Raw genomic sequence first — 23765 nt, 5'->3', positions numbered from 1 at the left:
GGNGNAGNNGGGNATGNGGNGNGGGCAGGCAGGAGAAGGGGGGAGGGAAAGACGAGCAAGCGAGCTCGCCTGGCTGCCAGGCCGACGTCAAGGGAGAATTAAATTCAAGTCGACGACGTCGTCGGCGCGTGGCCTGCCTGCCTGCCTGCCTGCCTGCCTCGCGCCTCGCTCGTGCTTCGCCAGGCCTCTAGGCTGCGCCTCTCCTTCTCCTGTCGCTTTCTTTCGATGCCTCCTGCGATCCTAGCTCTTCGGGTTGCATCCGCCGTGCGGGCAGGCGGGCAGGCAGACGTACGCCGCGCTGGCCCTGCTCGCCGACCGACAGACCGAGGCTTGGCCTGGCCACGCACGCACTCGCGCACGCACGCTTGCTTGCCAGGCCATGCCATGCCAAGGGCCCCCTGCCACCATGACCAGCGCCGACAGCACCTTCGGACGGCATCGTTGGTCACCGACCGCCGCGTCGAGCATCAGCTGCTGCGCCGCCCTTCAGGACGACTCCGACCGCTGCGCCTGCAGCCCGGAGTGGGCCCCGACAGCGAGGGGCAGGGGCGACGCCGGAGTGGGAAAAGCAGGACCAAGGGGGCCAGGGGGGGCCAGCTGCCCTACACAGGTACATAGACTCGGCTTGGGGCGACGTCCGGCGTCAGCTGTCGGCTTCTCCGAGCCTCTTGCATCAGCGACCAAGGCGCGCCAGGAGTAGGCCGAGGGCGCCGTGCCAACGAGCGATTAGAGCTGGCTGGCCCTTGTGCTCGCCGACGAGTCTCCCCTGCTCCCATGCTCCCATGCTCCTGCCATCGACGAGATCTCTCGCACGACGACTACGACGACGACGACGACGTTGCCTTTGTGCCGTGGCTTGGCATGACATGCCATGCGGGAGGACGGCCTGCATCGCGCGGCGGGGCGGGGCGGAGCGCGGCACAGCTGATGCCGTCGACGTCGTCGTTAACTACCTTGTCCGCCGTCGCAGACCCGTCGGGTTGTCCCCGATGATGATGAAATGGCGTGGACCATCGCACCGCATCGCATCGCCTGGCCTGCCATGCTCCTTCCGTCATCCGCCCTCTTTGGCCTGCCTGCCTGCTGAGGGCGGTAGCGATATGATGTGGCCCCACCCTTGGCAGCGTTTCATGTCGTCGCTGACAGGCAGGCGAGTAAGACCCATGACCGTGCGCAGCACACATGGCGAGCTCGAGCGCGCGTCGCGTTGCGTTACGCTGTCGAAAGCGCCCCGGACGTGCGCACCTGTGCGTCGGCGAAGGCTGCAGTCGGCCGTCGGACAAAGGCAATCAGGATATGAATGGACCCACCGCGACCGCTGGGCCTGCTTCTCGGTGGGGGTCCTTCGTCGGGCGGGCACACTTCCTTCGCCGCTCGGTGATCGGGGCGAAGCGCTGTCTCGGACGTCGTCGTCGTCGTCGGGGGATCCAGAGCAGGCCGGCCGAGTCCGTGCCAAGTACCCCGGTCCTGGTTCCGATGGCAATGCGGCCTCGCCGATGCGGACCTCGAAAAGCAGGATGGCACAGAGAGGGATGCCCGCGATCTGCGCACGGTCCGGCCGCAAGATGCCAGGCGGAGGCATAGGCCTCGGTGGGGACGCCGCCGACCCGCAGCATGTACGGCAGTGCAGGCGTGTCAGACCCGCAGGAGCGCAGCATGGGCCGGTAGGCATCGATGCGGGCCGGGTCGTGCTGCGTGAGCGCTCGGGATGCGACGTCGATTGGTACATATACGGTGGTGCGCGCGGTTCGCCGTCGTCCCTCGCCACCTGCGGCTGGCGACGAGGCCGGGGCGAGCAGCTGCACAGCGGCGATCCTCCGGCACGACGACGAGCATGCTGGTCATTGTCGCATGCTCTGCCTCGCGCTGTTTCTGTACTTACTGTATGTACTGAGGTCGGGCGCGGGCCGAAGCCCGCATCGCACGCTGCCTGGCGCGCAAGCCGCGAGTAGACCAAGAGCGGCCCGCGAGGTGGCCGTCGAGCGAGTCTCACCGGGCGGACAATCCGACAGACGGTCGGGTCGTTCCGCTACGCCAGTCGGGCAGCGGCAGCGGCAGTGGCACTGGTCGGTCCGCGCGGCGTCTGTTAGGCCGTCCCGTAGTCGAGATGGACGGCTGCCGGCTGTGCTTCAGCGCTCCCCTGTGCGGAGCCGGTATACCTCGTCTGGCGGGGGAGGGGCGTACGCCGATGGCCGCGCGGGCTGAACTGCCGGATCGAGAATGTGCCTGGATCGCAGCACCTGGCGGGAGCAGCAGAGCGGCGGCCGTCACACCGAGCCCACTCTAGCAGCTGCCAGCTAAATCTGCGCAACTCTAAGTGATGGTTGGCATGGATTCGACCACGGTCGTCGTCGTCGTCGTCGTCGAAGGGGCGTTCGAGGCAGGCCATGTCAGGAGGCGGGGCAATCGACAAAGGCTTATGCTCCGAAGCTGTGCAGTGTGTGCGGTACCGTAGCTTGGAATGAGGCTGATCGTGGAGCGACGGACGCATCGTCTAGGCATGGTCCAAGAGGCCGGCTGGCAGGGGAGCCAGCGCGCCTGGCAGTCGCCCAGCCAGCCAGCCGTTAAGGCTGCGACAGTCGACGCGTGCCTGATCGTCGAGGTGCATCCGACCGAGACCGCAGCCCGGGCGGCCGAGCAGCGCGCGGTGTGGCACGCCGTCTGCCTCGCCCAGCCTGCTGGACGGTCAGCGCTATGTATAAGGCGTGGACCGGGTGAATGGGCCAACCATGGAGGCAGCGATTGTCCAGTGACGGCAAGAGGCGGAGGGACAGATGCAAGGGGTGCAATCAGGCGCGGCGCTGCTCTCAGCCTGTTTGCCGGTCGATGCGTCGCTCGGTCGGTCGCTCGGGCTATTCGGCTGCGGCTCGGCGTTCGACGCGTCGGGCCCCAGCGCGGCAGGCTCAGCGACTGGCAGCGGCTCGTCTCGCCCGGCCATCATTCGGACCCCTTCGTGCTTGTTCAGCAATAATGCTCTGCCTTGGCTGCGTTACCGTCTTTCAGAGCATGGCCTGGCCGTGCTCCGGTCTGGCCTGACCTGGCTGCTTGATCGGAATGCCCGCTTTCGGGCAAAGAGTGTCATCTTCACGAAGCGTGATCGCAATTATCTCGCGATTTCTCTCGCCTTTTTCTGCCTGCCGATGAGTAGCGAGATGCCACTTCTCGCTCGTCCTCGGTTGGCGTGGGCATGGACGGCGATCAAGTCGAGCGAAAGTACCGCCGAGGGCAACGCCCGTAGCCGCTGCCAACTCCCGGCCGGTGACACGGCATGGCTTGCCTCACGCCGAGATCCCGGCGAAAAGGCGGGTTCAGCGCCAACGCTGGGCGAGGTCGATGATCCGCTGAGCGACGGGCAAGAGCAGCGCCTCTTTGCCTGGCCGCGCAACGAGCTGCACGCTGAGAACTGGCAGCCGCTCGCCGTCGACCTTTCGCCTCTTTGCGCCCCCCTGGCCGCTCTGTTCCGCGCCGCCTGTCTCGTCCGCTGCTGCGCTTTCATCCGCCTTTCTGGACCAGACGTCGTCCTGGCCATTGAGGACGGGCAGGCCCTCCTGCTGCATCGTCTGCCACACCTCGACCACCTCCTGTCCTTGGCGCCCTTTGCTCCATCCCTCGTTGTCCGCCTCGGACTGCTCCCTCCACGTCTGTCGAAGCTCGTCCCGGACCGGCAAGGGGATCGAGATCGACGGCCAATCGAGCAGGTTGATGGCCTGCAGCCAGATCTCGGCCTTTTGCGCCGCCTGGAACGACTTCGACGAGATGGGCCCGCCGTAGCTGAACGAGGGGCACAGGATCAAGTCGCTCGAAGCCCGTCCCTCGCCGCCCATCTTCCCCTCGAGGCCCTTGATCAGGGCTTCGAGGTCCTTTTGGGCCTCCGAGTACTCGTGTTGGGAGAGCACCTTCGGCCGGGTGTTGAACATCGATTCGGGGATCTGCACGGCGCAGCGATGCGAAAGTGTCAGCGGGGGAGTGTGTCCTGCGACGGTCACGCTGCGAACGTCGTCTCTGGCACTCACCAATGGATCGTCGCCGATCATGTCCAGCCCGGCCTGGAAGCCTCGAGAGCCGGCGTGTCGCATCCAGATCTCGGCCCACCACGCGTCGCCGTCGCCGAGCAAGTCTGGTACGGCCGTCACCTTGCCTAGGCCGTCCGAGTCCGAGGCCAGGCGGTCGAGCGCGGACGTGACCTCGGGCGAGGCTTCGTAGGTCGATACAGCCAGCCTGCCATCTTCCGGGCTCTGCTTGGCTTCTAGAGTCCCGCCCAGCAGCGTCAGGGTGGCGCAGACGTCCTGGATGGTGCTGAGATGCCTTGCAAGGAAGCCAGGTGCGGTGGCCGGGATGGGAGTGTCCGGGAGGCCAGTGACAAAGTCCTTGCCCTGGTCAAACTGGAACGTGTCGGAGGCAAACTTGAGGCCGAAGAGCTCGGTGAGCGAGGCTGGCTGCCGGACGGAGCCGCCCATGTCGGTGCCGAGTCCGAGGGCGCTGCCACCCATGGCGACGAGGGCGGCCTCGCCTCCGCTGGACCCGCCCACCTCGTAGCGCTCTCCAAAGGGCGAGCGCACCTTGCCCCACAGCGGCGAGTGGGTGACGTTGGAGACCATGGCCTGCGGGCAGGCGGTCTTTGCGATCATGATGGCGCCCTTGTCCTCGAGCTGCTGCACGATCCAAGCCGACGATGCGGGGACGGCGTCGACGCGGCTGGAGCAGCCAATGGTGGTGGCGTGGCCCTCGACGTTGATGCAGTCCTTTACGCTGAAGACGAGGCCGAGGAGCGGCAGCTGCCGGAAGAGATCGTCGTCGCCCTTGGACTTTTGCTCCTTGAGCTGGACGTCGTAGCGCTGGGCTGCCTCGATGGCTCGTTGCCACGGAAACGCCGTGAGGCAGTGCGTGGCGAGGGAAGCTGCGACGGTGGCCCTGGCGTAGGCCTTGACGAGGTCCTCGAGGGCGTGCGGCGCTGCCTTGTTGTCCTGGACCGAGCTCTGAATGGCGGAAAAGGGACGGTCGATAAGGGCATAGTCGTCGCTGGATGCGGTGCCTAGTTGCTTTTTGGCGGCCATGACATTGTCGAGGAGAGCCTTGACGTGGCTGGATGGCGAGTCGGCGAGATCGCCGGAGGGGTTCTTGAAGGACTTGACTGGCTTTCCGGAGGTCATGCTGAACGGCTGGCGATGACAGCGACGGTAGAGGTAGAGGCAGTAGTGATGGGGGACTGCGAGAAAGGAGCCGGCCGGTGTTGGTCGAGAAGCAAGAAGCGAGGCGGCGATGGTGGTGATGGTGGTGGTGGTGGTGGTGGTGGTGGTGGTGGTGGCGGCGAGAACCCCCTCCACATCCGGCTGCAGCGATGCACGGACCCTTCAACCGTGGCGCGCGCCCCCGGCTCCGACGCAACAGCTTTCGTCTTCCTCTGCATCACTATCACCATCACCACCACCACCCCCACCACCATACAACATCGCCGAAAGACAAGGCGACTGCAGGGGCAAAAGCAATCGTATTCGCAGTCGCGGCTGCCTGCTCGACGCTACGATGCCTTCGCAACCTTTTGATCCGCCAGATGATGTTCGGTCACGGCTAGACTCTCACCTTTCGCCCCTCGGCCCACACCTCGAACGCATCGCCACCACTCCTTCGGCATCTGGACCCGCTGCTTCGTCTCGACCGCCTCCGCGGCCTGTCTTATTCACATCCCTCGGCCAGCTAGGGCAGTGGGCAGATGCCCACCTCGGTTCGCCCCCAGAACGCTCGCAGCACGACCGCCTTCTCACCTGTTACCCGCCATCGCAGCACTCCACCCTTGCTGTCCGCGAACCGCCCCGACCCCGCCTCATCGTCTGCCACGACTTCCAGGGCGGATACTCGGAGAGACCGGATCGGCGGGGCTACTCGTTCGAGCACTGGCACCTCGCCGACACCTTCATCTACTTTGCACACCACCGCATATCCTTACCTCCCGTCGGCTGGGTCGAGGCAGCCAACAGACACGGCACCAAGATCATCGGCACACTGTGAGTGATGAGGCGCCTGTGCGGGCTCATTTCACCTTCTTCTACAAGGTGCTATAGGTGAATGCAGTGGCTGAACCGCTTGCCGCCTCGACCGTCTTCGCCGCCCCATCGCGCCTTGCAGCATCTTTGAATGGTCCGAGTCGATCCCCTCGCTCTCGCACCTCCTCCGCGGTCCCTCGCGATCCAGGCTGCCGCACAGGGGGCCCGCTTCGTTCTCACCCTACTATGCCGACCTCCTCATCTCGCTCGCCCTCGCCTGCGGCTTCACCGGCTGGCTTATCAACGTGGAAGTCGGGCTGAACCTCGGCTTCTCGTGCTCCGGCGAGGCCTGGCCACCGTGGATCGGCGAGGCGGCGCGTCGCAACGAGATGAAGAGAAACGCCGACCGCCTGCGCTCCTGGGTCGAGTACCTCCGGCGAGAGGGCGAAAGGCGCTGCCCAGACTGGCAGGTGATCTGGTACGACAGCGTCACAGCCAACGGCGACCTGGCGTGGCAGGATGCCCTGACCCCCCACAATGCGCCCTTCCTTCAGGTGGCCAGCAGCATCTTCACCAACTACACCTGGGCGAAACCCCCGGTCCAGCTGCCACCGGGCATGCTCAAGGAGGCTCTCCAGCCGCATCAGCAGAGGCAGCTCGAGGGCTACGGCCTCACCGGGCCCCATGATGGCGGTTTCCATCCGGCGCTCCAGATCTCGGCAGCGATGGCGGACTACATCGGTCGCAAGAGGCACGACGTGCTGGTCGGCATCGACGTCTTTGGACGCAACTGCTATGGCGGCATGGAGAGCTGGAAGTCGCTCGACATGATTGCCTCCCGTCGGCTGTCGAGCCAAGCCAGCGGATCCCCTCTGCCCGCGTCCAGTCTGGGGCTGAGCGTCGCCCTATTTGCCCCTGGCTGGACGTGGGAGCACGACGAGCCCAAGCGCGACCCTTTGAAGGGACGCAGCTGGGCACATTGGTTCGAAGAGGACTGCCGCTTCTGGATCGGAAGCCCTTCCTCGCCGCATCCCTCGACCTCGCTCGTTCCCGCCTCGACTGCTGCCACACCACCGCCGCCGATCTCGTCGTTCTTCCCACCGCTGACTCAGCGCCCCGACCGCCTGGCCAGGATGGCGCGACCTGCGTACTACACCAACTTTGGCCTTGGATCGGGAGTTCGCTGGTTCGTCGCTGGTCGGTGCGTCTACGACTGGAGCAAGACCGAGGGTGGTTCATCGTCTGACCTCGCCGTCGAGGCGGATCAGAACGAGAACGACAAGCTGCTCGGATGGGCGGATCAGGGCGTCTCGATGCCCAAGCCCGATCTGCTCTATCATGCTGCCACCGAGCCGGGGACGTCGGTATCGTGGAGCTTGAACGAGCAATTCGCGTGGAGCGGCAACGTTTCGCTGCAGCTGACGCTGGGACAGGCGGCGTGGGAGGTCCCCATCTCGACCGTGGCCCTGTCTGCGATCCCGCGACAGGATGGCGTGCTGCGGGCTTGCGTCCACTACCGCTTCCTCGATCTCGACGGCGCAGGGTCGACTCGCGGAGAGAAAGACGGGATGACCGACGAGGGCAACGAGGCACGACCACGTCTACTGACAGCGGAGGGCAGCGTGCTGGAGGAGGTCGAGGCGAGTCGGCACACGTCCTCCGTCGGCGGTGGGTGGCGACGGGCCGAAACCAGCTTCCGCCTCGCCCCTACACGAACGGAGACGGACGGCCTCCTCGTCCTGCGCCTCCACCTCCAAGGTCGAGGAACGGGCGCGCTGCTGCTCGGCAGCGTCGAGGTGGGCCCTCCTCCCAGCAGCAGCGGCAGCAGCGCCGCACCAGACGTCGGCGAGCCATCCACGGCGCTCGTCGACCCGACGTGCACGTGCACCCTCGTCCAACGCCCCCGAGACGGCGCCGGGGGGAGCAAAGTGACGTTCCGATTGGCATGGAACGACTTTGACCCTGCCACGCCCTACTACCAGGTCTTTGCTGCTGCTGCTGCGGCGGCGGACGGCGAAACGCACGCGCAGCAGCAAAGCGACGAGGTGTGGATCGGCACGGCGACGAGGGAGGCGCGGCGCACCGAGGCCGCCTTTGTCGACCTCGACCTCGAGCGACTTGGCCTTGCAGCGGCGGCGGCGGCGGCGGCCAAGGGTGCGGCGGTGGAGATGAGGGTCCGGTCGATGCTAGATTCCTGCCAGGTCTTTGCCAGGTGTGCGTTTCCGCCGTCTGAGTAGAAGCCAGACCGGGTGCCGGGAGAAGAGTATACACACGCACATGCACGATAGAAGAGAAAGCCCAAAACCGCAACCGCCGACGCGACACTACCTATGCCTATGCCTACGCACGCCTATGTCGATGGACGAAGGTGTCCGATCTTGGGAGGAGGGAGGAGAGGCGGCCCCCCATCGCGTTCACCTGATGGGCCCGCCCCTCTGACCATCCTTGTCGTCAAGGGCAAAAGCCCTGAGGTCGTCGATGGTGACCTTGTCGAGAGCCTTTTGGTGAGTGGCGTCGAGCTTGACCCTGGGTACGCCGTGCGAGGGCAGCTGACCGGCGCGGTGGGCGTCGAGGGCCTCCTTCCAGCGCGACACGCACAGGCACCAGCTGCAGCCGTCCTTCAGGATGGGACGGAGGTCGTTGCCTCTCGAAGCGGAAAAGTCGAGGAAGGAAGACGATACGACGGCTCCGACGGTATGGGCGCCCGAGTCCGAGGGCGATGTGTTGCAGTACTGCGAAGAGATGGAGTGGATTGGGATGGCAGGGGAACGGTCAGCTTGAGAGACGGAGCAGGGCCAACGAGCGAGTGAGCGGACGGGCAAGGACTACTCACTCCGTCGCGAAAGAAGCCAGTGACGGGGTCGGTGCCGCAGACCTGCAGCGGCTGGCCGAGGACGTTGACCGACTTTTCCATGCCGAGCATCGACCTTATCTGCTCGTCCGAGATGGGCTGCGAGGAAGACGAGGCGGCCCGGACGGACGGCACGGTGGCTGTCGTTGTGCTTGTCGTTGCCGCTGCTGCTGCAGCTGCAGGCGTCGACGACGACAGGGGAAGGCCTCGGCGAAGGAGGCTGATGGAGGGGGAGCGCGGAATGGTGGGCAGACGACGCGGCCCAGCAACAGGCTACGGGGGGGGGGGTGCCTCGTAGGGCGTGAGGGGGCAGTGGTGGTGGTGGTGGTGGTGGTCGAGTGTCGCTCGCTCGCTGTGCAGGGGCGACTGTGCTGCGAATGTTGTGGTGGCGGTGATGGTGGTGGTGGTGACGATGGTGGTGATGGTGGTGGCGACTGGTACAAGGGTGATGGTCGTGTGGCAACGAGGATGTCCCGCCCGGCTGGGCAGGGCACCGTACATACCGTCCCGCCAGGTACGGCTGCGAGCCTGCACGCGTGCGTACCACAAGACGATGACGGCCAGGGCCAAGGCAGCCAGAGCGTTCGCATGCTCACTCACCTTTCCCGCTGCACACCCACGCACTCACGCACGCACGCCTTCGGGCGCCGCCCGCCCCCGCCCCCCACCAAAAAGCCGGCGCCGGCCGCGGACTTAACCTCGCCCGTCGGCCTGCCTGCTGGCTGTGCCACAGTCAGCGCTGCCCGTCGCGGCCACGACCAACCACCGCCGCGCCGCTGACCAACCACCGACCATGACCATGACCTATCCAGGCCACTTCTCGCTCGCCTTCCACTGCCCACTTTGGCCTGAGCTGCCCGAGCCTCGAATCGATTCAGACCAAACGATGCGGCGCTCCAAGGTGAAGACCGTCTGAGCCTCGCAAAGCAAGCATGCAAGACAGCTGGGGGCATTTGTCTAAGCATTACGCGAGCAGATCAGCTAGGCGGGCCGGCCTCTATTTCCGACAGACGGTCCACAGCAGATCCGACAGGTCGGCCCCTCGCCGTCGAGGCTGCCGAGATGGCCATCTTCAGATCGGATCTCCATCCGACACCATCGCCCGTCGCCATCGCCGTCGCCGCCTCGCCTCGCAGATCGCCTCTACTTGGACTCCCTGCGGCGCCGCGGCCATGTCACTCTACGGCCGCTGCTCCATCTACATCGTCGCCTCGATCCTCGCGCGCCACGCCGCGCCGCCTCTACCACTTGGAGATGTGCTCGAGGTCGTCGGACCCAATCCAGTCTGAGCCGGCGGAGAGCATCAGGTGGTTGATGCGGTTGCGCGCGAACACGGGCCACTGCGGGCTGTCCCAGTACCGCGTCTGGATGCCGCGCGCGTGGGCCTCGTCAATGGGCCGCGAGATGTTGGCCAGCACCTCGGCGCTCGGCTCGTCGAGGCCCTTGTAGCTGCCCACGATCTTGGAAAAGGAGCCCGAGGCGAGGGGGGACAGCGTCGAGTTCCACTCGTACCTCGTCCCGTCAATGACCAACGGCGCAGACAGGTTGCCCAGCGGGCCGTCAAAGAAGACGTCGCGGCGGCGCAGCGGCGCCACCTGGTCGATGGGCGTGTTGCCCGTCCCAATCACCAGCACGGGGCCCGGGATCAGCTTGCCGTCCTCGTACCGCGTCAGCCAGCCGCGCTTGCGCAGCGGCTCGAGCGCCCTGACGACGTAGGGCCACGTCGTGGCGCCGTCGGTCTTGATGTCGACCAGCAGCTGGATGGGCGCCGTCGAGCCCACGCCGAGCGAAAAGTAGCCGTTGACGGGGAACGTCTGCGGCGTCTTGAGGCTGCGCTGCAGCTCGGCGAAGAAGCGCGCCTCGTCGCCGTCGCTCTGGGCAATGTTGGCCCGGTTGGCCTGCTCCAGCACCTCGACCAGCGGCTGCACCGTCAGCGCGTCAAAGGTGCGCTCCCGCGTCAGCGAAAACGGGTCGTGGCCCACGTACAGCTCCTTGTCGGCGGGGTTGAGCCACACGTCGCTCTCGAGGCTCCGCGCGCCGTAGGCCAGCGCGCCGTAGAAGGCCGAGCCGCTCGTCTCGTAGCAGTTGTGGCAGTGCACCGGCAGCGGGAACGTGCCCCGGTTGAAGTCGGCCGGGTACTGGAGGATCGAGGCGTTGCGGCCGCCGTAGAGGTCGTAAGCCTTGACGCCCATCGGGTCGCCGCCTTCGAGCTTCATGGCCGCCACGCCGCCGCCGCCGCCGCCGCCGCCGCGCTGCGACAGCAGCAGCCCGAGGGCCAACGATGCGAGGGCCAGCTTGGTCGATGAGGGAAACATCCTGTTCGGTCGAGGTCGGTAGGGCGAGGGCACTCTCTATGTGCAGCCAGGCAGAACGGGGATGGCGAGCAAGGCAGAACGGGGGTGGCGAGCAGGCATCCACCGCGGGGGGCCGCTGTGGAACGGGCGGTATTTATGCCCCCTGGCCGCCCTAGTCTCCTCGTTGTCGCGACACCGACCGTCGATCTTGGCGAAGACGCCAAGCGAGATTGCCCTCCCCTAGCCTCTGAACTAGCGCCTGTCGTCTTCTCTGCAACCGCCCACCCACCTTGAGAACCGCAGCGAGAGAGTGGGGGGGAGCCAAAGAGAGGGGGAGCGGCGAGACGACAAGGCCGGACCGACAAACAGGGAAAGGATGGCACGTGGTGGTGGCGAAGACGTCGACGTCGAGGGCGGTTTTCGGCTAGCCGACCTTGGTCGCCTCGTCAGAAGAGGAACGTGGACGTCGCCGGCTGCACGTCGCGGCGACAAGCAGAGCAACCTGTGCTACCAACCAACGCAGCGACGCCGCCCGTCCGTCCGGCCGTCCGCCCGGATTACAGTCGCTCTGCAAGACCTCTCAAACCGGCTCTTCCCTTGTCGTGCGGTAGGATCGTCTGCCAACACAAGCCTTGATGCCTTACGCAGCTCTCTGACAACGCTCTGCACAGGAACGTCGATTCGCGAGACCTGACAGAACGGGTCCGAGAAAGCCTTCAACCTCCTTGCTGAGCCTCACAAGATGCCAACATGGTAGTGCTCAGCTGGGACTGGGCTTCAGGATGAGGTGCTCAGAAGACCATATTGAAAACCACTTTTACACAAGCAGTTGAATGTGACATGTGAATGTGGTTCAGCTCTTGGTGCTCTCTGCTGATATTGAATGTTTGAGGGAATCAATGCTGCCTCCAAATTCCCCAGGTTGGTTGTGCTGAGGGCTGCTTCTGATTGCCCATGCTCGAGTGATGATCTCTCAGCAGGATGGCAGACACTCTGGCATGGGTCTGTGCACCGACTGTGCCCGCCGATCTGGCAGGACCCTGTGGCATGACGCACCCGGATGGCGGCGGGGGGATGGGGTCAACCGGCGGCTTGCTTTGGGTTGAGCCCCGCGACCGACGCACGCACGCGCGCTCGTGCCGTGGACCCTGCGTGCCGGCGAAGCCAGCGAAAGCCAGGCAGGCAGCAGGCTAGGCACGGTAGACCGGCTGCGTCCCGAAGCGTCGACGCTGACTGCCGCCTACCGGCCTGTGTGTGTGCCTGCCGTCGTGACAAAGGCTGCTTGCGGCCCATGCGCGCTGCTGAACGAGCGTCGCTCGGCCTGGCTCGGCCTGGCCTGGCCTGTGCCCGCCTGATCTCGCCGGCCACGCCGTGTGCCCAGGCAGGCCATTCGCAGGCCAAAGCAAGATGGCCAGTCTGTACGGCCGGGCCATGCCGCGCCTAGCCGTCTGCCGCCTGTCTGCCTGCCTGCCTTGCCTGCTTGTGGCTCACGCCGCTTTGGGCGATGATTCAGGGTCTGCTCCCGATCGAGCCGCCGTCTGCCCATCCACTGCATCTCCGTGAGGGTACGGTGCACGGCTGCTTTCGATGCCCCGACGAGCGTTGGGCCCTTCGGACGCCGGTGCCTTGACAGCGGGCGGCCACTCTGCCGGGTGCCGCCCTATATAGCGGGCGACCCTCCCCATTGCCCTCGTCCCCCCCATTCCCTCACACCACCCTACATCCTCCCCCAGGACCCCTCTCGACCAACCAACCTCGACATGTCTCTTTCCAAGCACATCGACCCGGACGAGCTGGTCCAGCAGGCCGCCGACCATCCCTTCGTTGGCCTCGTCAAGCGTCCCGGCGGCCACAATGACCGCAAGTTCTATTCGGGCGTCCATGCCGGACGCTACACGACTGAGCCCATCCCCAAGTACACGCTGCCCCAGCGAGGAACATCCGCCGAGGCCACCTACGAGGTGAGTACGCCGACGCCAGCAGCGGATACCTGGACGCGACCACAGAGTAAGTCTTGACCCCGCGTCGCTCCTTTCTTTCCCCTCGACCCTCCCCCGATCCCCTTGACCCGGAACAGCTACTCAGCTCGGAGCTGAGCCTCGACGGGAAGCCCACGCTCAATCTGGCGTCGTTTGTGCATACCTGGATGCCCCCACTCGCTACCAAGCTCGTCCAAGACACTCTCAACGTAAATTTGTGCGACCAAGACGAATATCCTGCGACCCAAGCTATACATACGCGCTGTGTAAGCATGTTGGCGGACCTGTGGAAGATGCCTAAAGAGTACGACGAGAACGGCAAGCGCAAGTCGGCGATGGGCGTTGCGACGACGGGATCTTCGGAGGCGATCATGCTCGGATGCCTTGCGGCCAAGAAGCGCTGGCAGCACCGCATGAAGGCGGCCGGCAAGAGCTTCAAGGAGCCTGGCCCGAACATGGTGTTTGGATCCAACGCGCAGGTTGCGATTGAGAAGTTTGCGCGCTACTTTGACGTCGAGGAGAGGCTGGTTCCCATCAGGTGCGTGTGAAATGAGCGGGAGCGGACGCGCGACGGGCGCGACGCGCGAGCTGACCGGCCGACCGACCTCCCGCCTTTTTTCTTTGCCCGCGCCGCAGCGAAAAGTCGCGCTACTGCCTCGACATCCACAAGGCCATGGACATGGTCGACGAGAACACCATCTGCGTCGTCGTGATCCTTGGCTCGACCTACACGGGCCACTACGAGGACGTCGAGGGCATGTCGAAGCTGCTCGACGAGTACGAGAAGAAGACAGGCATCGACATCCCCATCCACGTCGACGGCGCGTCGGGCGCCATGGTGGCCCCCTTTGCCACGCCCAACCTCAAGTGGAGCTTTGAGCTGCCGCGCGTCAAGAGCATCAACACGAGCGGCCACAAGTTCGGCATGGTCTACCCCGGTGAGCATCGGCGGCCTGTCCGTCCCCTCCGACCTCCGGGAGCACGTGTCACCGACCCTGCAGCTTGCCGAGACCTGCCAGGCGGCTGCCTGCGCCCGCCCTGGCGAGATCTTGTTGCTGACTGATGTTGTCGCCTGCCTCTGCCACCGTACCGCTGCTGCCGCCGCTTGCTCGCCCTGTCTGGCCTCGCCCCATCCCGCCCCGCTCCGCGTCGGCCCGCAGGCCTTGGATGGATCCTCTTCCGTTCCGAGGAAATGGTGCCCAAGGAGCTCATCTTTGAGCTGCACTACCTCGGCTCTGTCGAGTACAGCTTCGGTCTCAACTTCTCGAGGCCCGCCCATCCCGGTGAGTGGAGAGAGAGGAGGAGGGTTGGCGCGCCGTGCCCCTCGCTCGCGCGGCCCACTTTAGCGACGCGTTAAAGTCGCCCACTTTAGCGGCCTGCTAAAGTGGTCAGCGCTAAAGTCATCGACCGGCCACGCTGACCACGCCTGCGACATCCCCCCGGCACTGCACCGTCTCACGACCCGCCTCTTCGACAGTCATCGGCCAGCTGTTCAACTTCATCAACCTGGGCTTCGAGGGCTACCGACGCGTGATGCAGGGCGACCTGCAGAATGCGCGCCTGCTGGCGCGAGCGCTCGACATGTCGGGCATGTACGAGGTGCTGAGCGACATCCACCACCCCATCGAGGGGGGCGACCCGGACGAGTCCAAGGCGGAGCACTACACGCCCGGCCTGCCCGTCGTGTCATTCCGCTGGAGCAAGGCGTACCGCGAGCGCAACCCCAACCTCGAGCAGAGGTGGGTGCAGACGCTGCTGCGCGCCAAGGGCTGGATCGTGCCCAACTACGGCCTGTCGCCCGACCTGGAGCAGATCGACATCCTGCGCGTCGTGGTGCGCGAGAACCTCAGCGAGACCATGGTCGAGCAGCTCCTCGTCGACATCCTCTCAATCACCGAGGGCCTCGAGCAGGACCACAGCCTCGCCAAGCTCGCCAGCCACGGCGCCGCGTCGAGCGGCAACCACACGTCCAAGGCCGACCTCGACAAGCTTGACCCCACCGAGCACCACCCGCAGGAAAAGGGAAAGAGCGCCGGCCACCACAACGTCGCACACGACAAGCACCACGGCTCCCTCGCCAAGGGAAGCGGCGTAAAGGCCCGCGGATACGCCAAGCAGTGCTGAGCCTGCCGGGCCCACCGCCCCTCCCCGTCCCGCCCCGTCGCCGGGATCCGTCACGACGTTCCAGGATCGACCCGTTCGGATACGGCCGACCCGACAAATCTTGCAACACCAACCGCGCCCGCCTCACACCGTCGCGGATGCACTCGACTTCTACCACGAGATCGCGCACCAGCGGCCTGCAGCCAAACACGACACGACACGACACGGAGCAGCGCAGCAATGGGGGTATCGGGCATTGACGAGGCAGGGAGAGGCAAAGGAGCGAGGATAGTACAACATCGCCGTAGCGCGAGCGAGAAAATGAGAGTAGTCTAGGCGGCCGGCCGGCCGCACAGCGCGAGCGCGATGGCCGCGCAACAGCGACGCCAGGAATCGAGGTCAGGATCCGACTCGTAACGCAGCACCGCCCGGTACCTAGGTGACGAGGCCACAAGAAGGCCCGTCCGTCGACGAATTCGAGGCAGTATTCGACCGTGCAAAGGAGTGTGGGAGTGCGGAAGTGTGAGAGTGTGAGGGGGCCGAAACGTTCCGGCGTGGGAGCGTGGTGCTTGAGGCGGTGACGGCAGAGTCTGGACGATGCAGATCAAGCCCGGGTCGGCAAAGCGAGCGAGGCCCTAGGTCCATCCGCCGGGCATGACCGGAGTCTTTGGCACGGGCGGCTCTTGGACCTCGGCCACGTCGTTGGCCTCGGCTCGCTTGGTGCGCGACTTGGACGAGAGCATGCTCATCCTGCGCTGGAGGTGGAGCTTGACGCTGCGGATGCTGGGCGCAAAGATGCTGCGGCTGTCGGAGATGCTGTGGCCGTCGCCCCGCCCGCCGCGGCCCTTGTTGCCGTCGTCGGTGGGCGTAGGCGGCCGCGGTGGGAGGACCGTCTCGACGACCAGGAGCCAGGGCCGCTCGTCCTTTGCGTAGCCGCCGAGCAGGTCGGCCTCGGCCGCGACCTTTTCGTCGAGCTGCACCAGCACGAGCGGAGGCAGCGTCGAGCAGAGCGAGTTGTCGAGCAGAGAGTCTTGCCACAGCGTCGTCAGCGACGTGTCCATCGCCGTCATTGCGACCGAGGTGACGACAAAGGCGGGTGGCGGCGGAGGCTTTGCCGGCGCAGCATCGGCGAGGCCGAAGGCGGGCAGCTCTCCGCGGTTGGAGCGTCGGCGGCCCAGCGAGCCGCCCGAGTAACCCGATCGGCGGGCGGCTCCCTTGCGCGAGGGCAGCGTCTGCGAGTTGTTCGAGCTGACCGGCTTGAGATCAAACTCGTCGAGCGACAATTCGACGGCCGTGGCCTCGGAACTGAAGCCTCCTTCGGAAAAGGAACGCCACTCCGTCGAGAGGCGCTTGAACTTAGCACTGTCGGTGCTGGTGGCCGGGGGAGGGCCCCCCTCTGTGCTCTGCTGCGAGACCGAAGCATCACGGCTGACACGAGCCGCGCTGGCAGCCGAGGCAGCGAGAGGAGGAGGTCGCGGGCGACGCTCCCTACTGGCGCCGCCGGGACCCTCGTCCTCGCTCAGCGTAGCCAGGGGCTTGGTCGAACGCAGGTCGCTGTAAGACCGCGAGAACCTGCGATACGTCGACTGAGGAGAGAGGGAGTCTCGGTCGCCTTCGGCGGACGATGGCGAAATTCCGAAAGCCGGCGGCCGAGACGCCTCCTCGGCCTGTTCCTGATGCTTGATCCTGGCGGCAATCTGAGCATCGACCAGGTCCAGGATCCGGGCGTGCTCCGGGATCAGCAGCTCTTTGCCCTTGTCGCCTTCCGTGGCGTCGGAGGCGAGCTGACCGATCACAGCAGCCCACGTCTCCCCGCGGCCTCCCTCGAGCTGCTCGGAGGCCGAGGCGTCGAGGGCAGAGGCCAAGGTGGCCGAAGGCAGGCGCGGTCGCATCGGCGACACGACGAGGTTCTCGGACCGCAGATCGATCCTGAGGGTGCTGACCTGCCTCCGCGCATACGCGGGCGGGAAGCCAGGCGAGTGCGAGCCGTCCTTGATGGACGGATAGTCCTGGACCAGCTCGGTCAGGCGCAGGGGCATGGCAAAGGTGACGACGGCCTGCGAGCGAATGTGGGCGAGCAGGAGGTGCTCGGCCACAGACGTTGCCGTCTGCCAGGCGGCCTGCAGCTCCGGGAACGTCGGCGGCGGGTGGGCAACGCCGATCCTCCCAAACAGCCAGAAGCCCAGGATGCTGCAGATCTCCGACGCAGGCATGTGGTTGTGGTGGGCCGCCACCCTGGCCATGAGCTCGAGCATCTGTACGAGCAGCTCGGCCGTCTCCTGGGGCAGGGTCGGGTGCAGGAGGTCGGCAATGGCTCGCGGGTGGTAGCCCGACTTCTTCTCGGCAGCGACAAAGGCGTCGTACCAGCCGTAAGGGTCGGACGAGTTGAAGTCGGTCGTACGCAGGCGCAGATGGCGCAGACCCCACTTGAGCAGCGCGACGACGTTGTGGATCGAGGTGTAGCGCAGTTCCTTTTCGAGCTCGTCGAGTGCCGCCCTGGACTTGTCGGGGGCTTCTTCGGGGCGCTGCCAGAGCCTCGCCAGCGCGTCGTCGGGCAGCACGGCAAAGACGCTGGCGTAGGCGGTGGGGTTGATGTGGACGAGGAACAGCTGGATGAGGCGGTCGATGTCGTCCTGGGACTGGGCGACGCGGAAGGACCGGAAGAGGCCGGTCGTGTCGAGGCCGCGCTGCTTGATCTGTTCGGCGCACAGGCTGGCCAGGTCGCGCACCTGAGCGACGTCGAGCCTGGCGTTGGCCATGGCCTCGAGGGCCTTTACGAGCTGGCGGGCCCTGGGGACGTGCTTGGTGGCCGAAGAGGAAGAGGCGATGGCCTCGGCCGCAACGAGGGCGGCGGCGGTGGGCGGTTGAGCGGCGCCAGGTGTGGGGGAAGGGCGGGCATGTGCTCCGATCTCTGGCTGGCTCGGCGCATCGAGAGCCGGGCGATCAAAGTCGAGTTCGAGGGCGGGTGGGAGCTGCGGCACCGCGGGCGCCCGTTGGGGCTGTAGCGTCGTGGGACGAGGAAAGACGCGATGGGGGAGGCACAATCAGGTGGTCGGGTGTCAGGGGAAAGAGGCGGTGCTGATAGGGATGCGAGAGAGTGGTGGCACTCACCTTGCCCAGGCGCATCTTGCTGCGGAGGGAGAAGCCCCTCTTTCTGCTCTGACCCGATTCGCCGAGGGCGATGCTGGACTGGTTGCCGACCGTGTAAGCGGCCGCGGGGCCGCCAGAGGCTGGCTGTTGGGGGCTGGCCTTTTTAAACTTGGAGCGGAATGCGGCGATGCCGTGCTGGGCGCCCATGGTGGGATGCTGTCTATTGAGGACGGCTGCCATGCCGTCTGTCGTCTGCTCCGTGGTGCGTGGCGGAAGGAGTGATGGGGCGCGCGAGAGGGAGAGGCAACTGGCCGGCAAGGCAAGGGGGTCGGAGGTGAGAGCGAGAGCGCGTGGCGTGACCGCTGTATGGCGGGACGGCAGGCGCTCCGAGGAGCAAAGTCGACGGGGACAGGCCTCGGACGCTTGGCCAAGGTGTGGCCGCTGCCGTGCGCTGTGAGAGAAGTGTCAAGAGAGCGAGCGAGGGCGAGTGAAGCTGTGTGGGGGCGGGGCTATGGTGGTGGGCTCGAGTGAGGATCAAGAGAGTGGTGGCGGGAAGCAAAGGGGAGCAGGAGCAGGTAGTAGTAGCCAACCGCAGCGTCGAGGTGGCCAAGGGAGCCGCCGCGGGTCGGGAAAGCATCTGATGTGTCCATCTGCGCTCTCACGGCCGGCCAAGAGGCTTCTGCTCAAGAGGGGCGTGCGGCGGTGCGGGCGGGCGAGGGAGCATGAAAGACGAGCGAGCGAGTGTAGGTCGGGGTTGGCGGGCCCTTCCATCCCTAGGCCTCCCCTTTGACCCCTAGCCTGCCCAGTAGTCTATCCTTGCTTAGGCTCTCGACCTGGCCCTCTATCTGTTCTCTGCTGCACACACACACGCACCCAGGCGCACGCGCACCCACGCACCCACGCACGCACGCACACCCGCGCCCAGCGGAGCGGAGCTCGACGCACCAACGGCGAGCAGCCGGCCTCCTCGCTTCCACCGCGCCGCCTCTGGGCCTCTGCCATCATACCACCAAGCGATACGGTGCTGCCGACCAGACCAGGCGGCTTGGCTTGTACATACTCTACGCGCGTGTAGAGTGGCGCCGAGGGGCCGTGCCTGCCGCACCGTGCCACCCTGGGGCCAGCCGGTCAGTCAGCCAGCGAGCCGGGTGGAAGATTGCATGCAGTCTAGCGTGCGCTCCCTTTGATGCGCGGGACTGGTGGCTCAGCACGAGAGGTGGCCACCGGCGCGCGCGGTCTTCTTCTCAAGACCTGCTAGCTCAGCGTAGCCTAGCCTGGCTCTTTCTCCACCGCTCGGTCCCTGCGCATCAGGAGGTGGAGCATTGGGTCCCGTCCCCAGGAAAGCCGATGCCGGGGCTATGACCGACGTTTTGGGAGCCTGCCTGGTTTGTGCTGGTGTGTGTGGCCGCGCCAGGCCCGGCCGTGCGTCTACAGCTCCGCGTACGTGGCGCGCTGATGATGGAGGCGTGGTGGCTGCAGCGGGTAGGGCAGCCAAGGCCAGCCAGCAGCTCCCGGGGCCAGCGGGGCCAGGCTGCGCAACCCAGCAGCAGCTGCAACCGCCAGCAGCACAAAGGCGCCCAGCCGCTTGCCGAGCTGTCGGTGGTGCAGCCTCCCCCTTCTTCCAAGGAAGCAAGCAAGCGCGCTGCTGGCCGCCTCCAGACAAAAGCAGGCCTAGGCCTGGCCTGGCCTGGCCTGGCAAGCCAGCGCCGCCCTCTATCTGGCCTCGCGCGCGCGCTTGAGACATCTACGCCGACGTGGCCGCATGCTGGCTCCCCCAGCCGGCTCTTCGCACGCGTCAGCACCACGTAAGCAGTCCCTGCCTCAGATGCCGCGGATCCTGCTCGCCTTGCCTGGCCAAGTCTGTGATGGCGGCAACGACGACGACGACGACGACGACGACGACGACAGCGCCTTAGGCGCGCACAACCTCCACGGCAGCAGCAGCAGCATCAGTGACCTGGCTCGCACGTCGTCAGAGGAAGCGCGTGTTGGATTGAGTGCAGGGTATCGCAAATGGACGGCATCGCCGCCGCGTCCTCGGCCTCCGCCTACCCCTTTCTGGCCCCATCTTCCTGATTCCTCCGCAAGACTCTAAACCTTCCTGCCTGCCTCGAATGTCGACTCTCGTCTCTCAACTACTCCTCGGCACGTCGTCGTGCCTTTTCTTTCGCCCCTCCCTCGCTTCACTGGCCGAACGCCTTCTGCAGGCCCGAGATGAGCCGCTCCTCGAATATCGACTCGATAAACTCGCCATCCTCGGTGAACCACTCGCCTGGCGGGGCGTCGAAGAGCGAGGCCGGTCCGCAACGGTCAGCATGGATTCAGGCACAACAGGGCGTCGTGCAGAGAGCGCGGTCTGTCGTGCGGCGACTCTACTCACCGAGATGGCCCAGCACGAACGTGTCCTTCTTGCTGCCGAGCAGGCTCTTGCCGCCGTTGCTCTTGCGCGTGTAGTCGATCTTGAGCGAGTAGTTGGGCGGCGCAAGCACGGGTTTGCCCTCGCGCGAGAGGTACTCGGTCTCCTGCGAGCGGCCCAACGCAGGCGAGACGATCTTCAGGTTCTCGGTCTCGATCTGCAAGGCGAGGCACGGAGAGTAGGTGCGGAAGCAGGGTGACAAGGTGAGACGTCACATGTCGGCGGTCGGCAGTCGTACCTGGCGAGGACCGCAAACGCACCCGCTTGGAGAGCATCCTCCGCTTGCCGACAAAGATTGTGTTGCCCTGAAGGTAGGAGTCGACGGCTTGGACGGCCGACAGGACGGCGTAGCTGCGTCGCAGGAAGGGGCAGCGAGGGCGGTCAGCCGGAAGTTCGAATGGCTTCTCGTCTCTGCCCGGCCAACGCTGGCCGACCCCCTTGACCTCGATACTCACACGGCAACGGCGAACCCGCAGGCGCGCTTGTTGTTCTCCCACTCCTTCTCGATAAAGTAGGCCCAGAGGGTGGTGCCAATCATCACGACGGCGGCCGTGTACCCGAGCGCGAGGCGGAGGTCGGTATGAAAGTGGCTCGCCTTGAAGGCCGGAAAGTCGGCCGGCGCAGCGCTGCCATCGTTTGAGGCACCTGAGGAGGTCGTGGTCGTCGTAGAGCTGCTGCTGTGGTCTCGCGTGAGGATCTGCAGGGGCGGGTCGAGGGAGGCGTCGGTGGTCAGCGTGCAGTACGACCTGGTGCGGCAGCGGGGCTCCTGACCGGGCCGACTCACGCGTTCGACGGCCTCATCGCACGTCAGTTTGAGCTCTCCCAGATCGGCGTTGTTGACGTAGATGCGCTCCGGCTTAGAGGCCTGGTCGGCCGCCGTCGACGAGCCCGATGCCTGCTTGGTCAATGCGGGCATCCTGTAAGGCGTTCAAGGCGGGGTTGCGGTGGGAATGGCCAGAGGTACTGTGCGAGATCGCAGTCGATGGGATGGAGGTAGGAGGTAGGAGGTCTGACACTGGTGGCGCTTGGGATGGTGGTCGCAGACTGGTCGAGATGGAGGCGGAAAGGCAGGCGGAAGGAAAAAGGTCGACGTGCTGCCAACTCGGAAAGTGGGGGGCGGAGGAGCGAGAGTCTTGCCTTGTGCCAGCTGGCAGCTGCCAGTTTCGCCTGGGTCTTAGTGACAGCAGCGCAGACGTTGGCCAGGGCACGGACACCCGATCCGCCAACACCAACACCTCCACCATGCCCACGCCCACACCAACAACCACCTCGACCGCCACCACCGCCTTCATCGCCCCTCGCTCGCATCCACGCACACATGTCTGTCTAGTTCTCGATTCCAGGTCCGATCTTGTCTCTCTCTCTGCCCGACGACGATGTCGAGGGGGCCGATGGTCGATTCCGTCCTCTGTCGTGCCCTCCTGCCCTACCGTTACATCCTGCACCCTCCTCGAACCTCGCCGTCTCTGCTAGGTTGTCTTGCCACCTTCTCTTACCCTCCCTCAGAGCAGCTTCGAGAGAGGATCGATGTGATTACAAGTGAGATGAGACTAGGAGAGGCGGTGTGGCATCACAGTCCGTCTCGCAGGTACAAAGATACGGCGACCGCGACGACGGAGATGGATCGCGTTTGTCGACGTGGCTGAGGCTAGACATTCGGACACATGGATACAGGCGGGGACGAGGCGGATAGATTACAAGAAACAACGAGAAGTCCATGGCGACAATCGTCCGTAGGCGTGGCGTGGCGAGGCGTGGCCCGGCGCAGCGCGGCCCAGCTCGACCCGTGCAAGCTGAACGCAGACGAGGAAGAGCGGGCCTAGTGCGGGCTCGGAGGCCTGGATGAGGACGCGAGACGGGATTGCGAAACAAGCGACAAGCGAGCAAGCAAGACGGCGCGCCCCTCAAGGCGAGATGCACGTGGGGATGGTGATGCCGTCCTTGAGCTTCTTGTCCTTGGTAAACAGGCCCCAGTGCGCCTCGACGCCGCCAAACTGGGCGTCCTTCCAGGGCTCGTCGAATGCCTCAAAGTAGAAGTAGGGCTGACCCGTGCCGGCGGTGATGTTGGTGTTGGACTCGCAGACAAACGTGTCGAGGAACGTCTGGAGCTGCGGCACGCCGGCCACGGCGCCCTCGTACGTCTCGAGGCGCGTCTCGTTGGCGCCCGTCGGCCAGCCGACCTCGCCGACGTAGACCGTAGGCTTGTTGGGCGCCGACAGCACCGTCGAGGGCTCCTGGTTGTGCGTGTAGCTCCACGTCCAACCGGCTGCGTCGCTGACGAGCGTGCCGCCAAACCACGGGTGCGTGTTGCTAAAGACAAAGTCGGAGCCTTCGCCCAGCGCCGCCGTCATCATCGAGCCGGCGTCCGACGTGCCGACAGGCGGCGTCTTGCTCAGCCCCAGACCGGCCAGCGTCGTGCGCATGTCCGACATCTTGGACACCAGGTCCGACACCGAGCCGCCGTTCAGCAAGACCTCATTGCCTACGATGACACCGGCGACGTGGTCGGCGCCGTGCTGCTTGAGTGCCGCCGTGAGCGAGTCGACCTGGCGCTTGTAGGTGACGGCGTTGTCGTCGACCCACACGGCGAGGAAGACCTCCATGTCGACCTTGGTCTTGGCAATCGCCTCGAGCACCAGCGCCGGCACGTCGCAGTCGGCACCGTACGTGCGGATCCGCTTCGTCAGCTGCGACATGATCTGCACGTCCTCGATCACCTGCTCCAGCGTATCGCCGCAGGACGGTAGCTGTGAGTTTAGCGGGGTATAGCAGAGACCGTAGAGGGACTGGTGAAGCCTCGGATCCTTGTCGAACTTGCTGGGGTCGTTGGGGTCCGACTTGACTGCGCCCGAGGCTGAGCCGGACGAGGAGTTGTCGCCGCGCTTGGCGAGGTAGATGCCGACGCCTGCGCCGATTCCGATGACGGCGAGGGCGACGGCGCCGATGATCCACCACATCTTCTTGCGGCCCTTGTGAGGGGCGCCGGAGCGGTAGTACGCGCTGCTGTCGCCGCTGTAGTAGCCGCCACCGCTGCCGGCGCCGGTGGCTGCT

The 23765-nt window shown here is 65.7% G+C and overlaps 8 protein-coding genes across 8 annotated transcripts in view; 2 read left to right on the top strand and 6 right to left on the bottom strand.

Moving 5' to 3' along the window:
• Positions 1 to 3308: 3308 nt before the first annotated feature.
• PFL1_02087 (uncharacterized protein) lies at positions 3309 to 5150 on the bottom strand (the record flags this gene model as incomplete). Its single annotated transcript, XM_007879598.1, has 2 exons — positions 3309 to 3929; positions 4014 to 5150. The coding sequence occupies 2 exons, from the start codon at positions 5148 to 5150 to the stop codon at positions 3309 to 3311; spliced, it is 1758 nt and encodes a 585-aa protein (XP_007877789.1).
• A 560-nt stretch (positions 5151 to 5710) lies between these two features.
• PFL1_02086 (uncharacterized protein) lies at positions 5711 to 8218 on the top strand (the record flags this gene model as incomplete). Its single annotated transcript, XM_007879597.1, has 3 exons — positions 5711 to 5722; positions 5782 to 6002; positions 6124 to 8218. 3 exons carry the CDS (start codon positions 5711 to 5713, stop codon positions 8216 to 8218), a joined length of 2328 nt encoding a protein of 775 aa, XP_007877788.1.
• A 177-nt stretch (positions 8219 to 8395) lies between these two features.
• Positions 8396 to 8895, bottom strand: PFL1_02085 (uncharacterized protein; the record flags this gene model as incomplete). The annotated part of the gene is made up of 2 exons (XM_007879596.1): positions 8396 to 8713; positions 8815 to 8895. 2 exons carry the CDS (start codon positions 8893 to 8895, stop codon positions 8396 to 8398), a joined length of 399 nt encoding a protein of 132 aa, XP_007877787.1.
• A 1178-nt stretch (positions 8896 to 10073) lies between these two features.
• PFL1_02084 (uncharacterized protein) lies at positions 10074 to 11147 on the bottom strand (the record flags this gene model as incomplete). Its single annotated transcript, XM_007879595.1, has 1 exon — positions 10074 to 11147. One exon carries the CDS (start codon positions 11145 to 11147, stop codon positions 10074 to 10076), a length of 1074 nt encoding a protein of 357 aa, XP_007877786.1.
• A 1739-nt stretch (positions 11148 to 12886) lies between these two features.
• Positions 12887 to 15229, top strand: PFL1_02083 (uncharacterized protein; the record flags this gene model as incomplete). The annotated part of the gene is made up of 5 exons (XM_007879594.1): positions 12887 to 13087; positions 13204 to 13643; positions 13742 to 14043; positions 14266 to 14388; positions 14583 to 15229. The coding sequence occupies 5 exons, from the start codon at positions 12887 to 12889 to the stop codon at positions 15227 to 15229; spliced, it is 1713 nt and encodes a 570-aa protein (XP_007877785.1).
• A 614-nt stretch (positions 15230 to 15843) lies between these two features.
• Positions 15844 to 18538, bottom strand: PFL1_02082 (uncharacterized protein; the record flags this gene model as incomplete). Its single annotated transcript, XM_007879593.1, has 2 exons — positions 15844 to 18207; positions 18320 to 18538. The coding sequence occupies 2 exons, from the start codon at positions 18536 to 18538 to the stop codon at positions 15844 to 15846; spliced, it is 2583 nt and encodes an 860-aa protein (XP_007877784.1).
• Positions 18539 to 20481: 1943 nt separating this feature from the next.
• On the bottom strand, positions 20482 to 21630 carry PFL1_02081 (uncharacterized protein; the record flags this gene model as incomplete). The annotated part of the gene is made up of 5 exons (XM_007879592.1): positions 20482 to 20570; positions 20679 to 20871; positions 20975 to 21065; positions 21170 to 21411; positions 21499 to 21630. 5 exons carry the CDS (start codon positions 21628 to 21630, stop codon positions 20482 to 20484), a joined length of 747 nt encoding a protein of 248 aa, XP_007877783.1.
• A 988-nt stretch (positions 21631 to 22618) lies between these two features.
• The window catches only part of PFL1_02080 (uncharacterized protein), a gene marked incomplete at both ends in the record, with an annotated part of 1716 nt that continues 569 nt past the window's right edge, over positions 22619 to 23765 (bottom strand). Inside the window, one exon of the mRNA XM_007879591.1 lies at positions 22619 to 23744. Coding sequence (XP_007877782.1) covers positions 22619 to 23744 — 1126 coding nt within the window. The remainder of the gene's footprint in view (positions 23745 to 23765) is intronic.

Source organism: Pseudozyma flocculosa (assembly GCF_000417875.1).
Source record: "Pseudozyma flocculosa PF-1 unplaced genomic scaffold scaffold00005, whole genome shotgun sequence".
NCBI lineage: Eukaryota > Fungi > Basidiomycota > Ustilaginomycetes > Ustilaginales > Ustilaginaceae > Pseudozyma > Pseudozyma flocculosa.
This window is presented reverse-complemented; position numbering and strand designations above follow the sequence as displayed.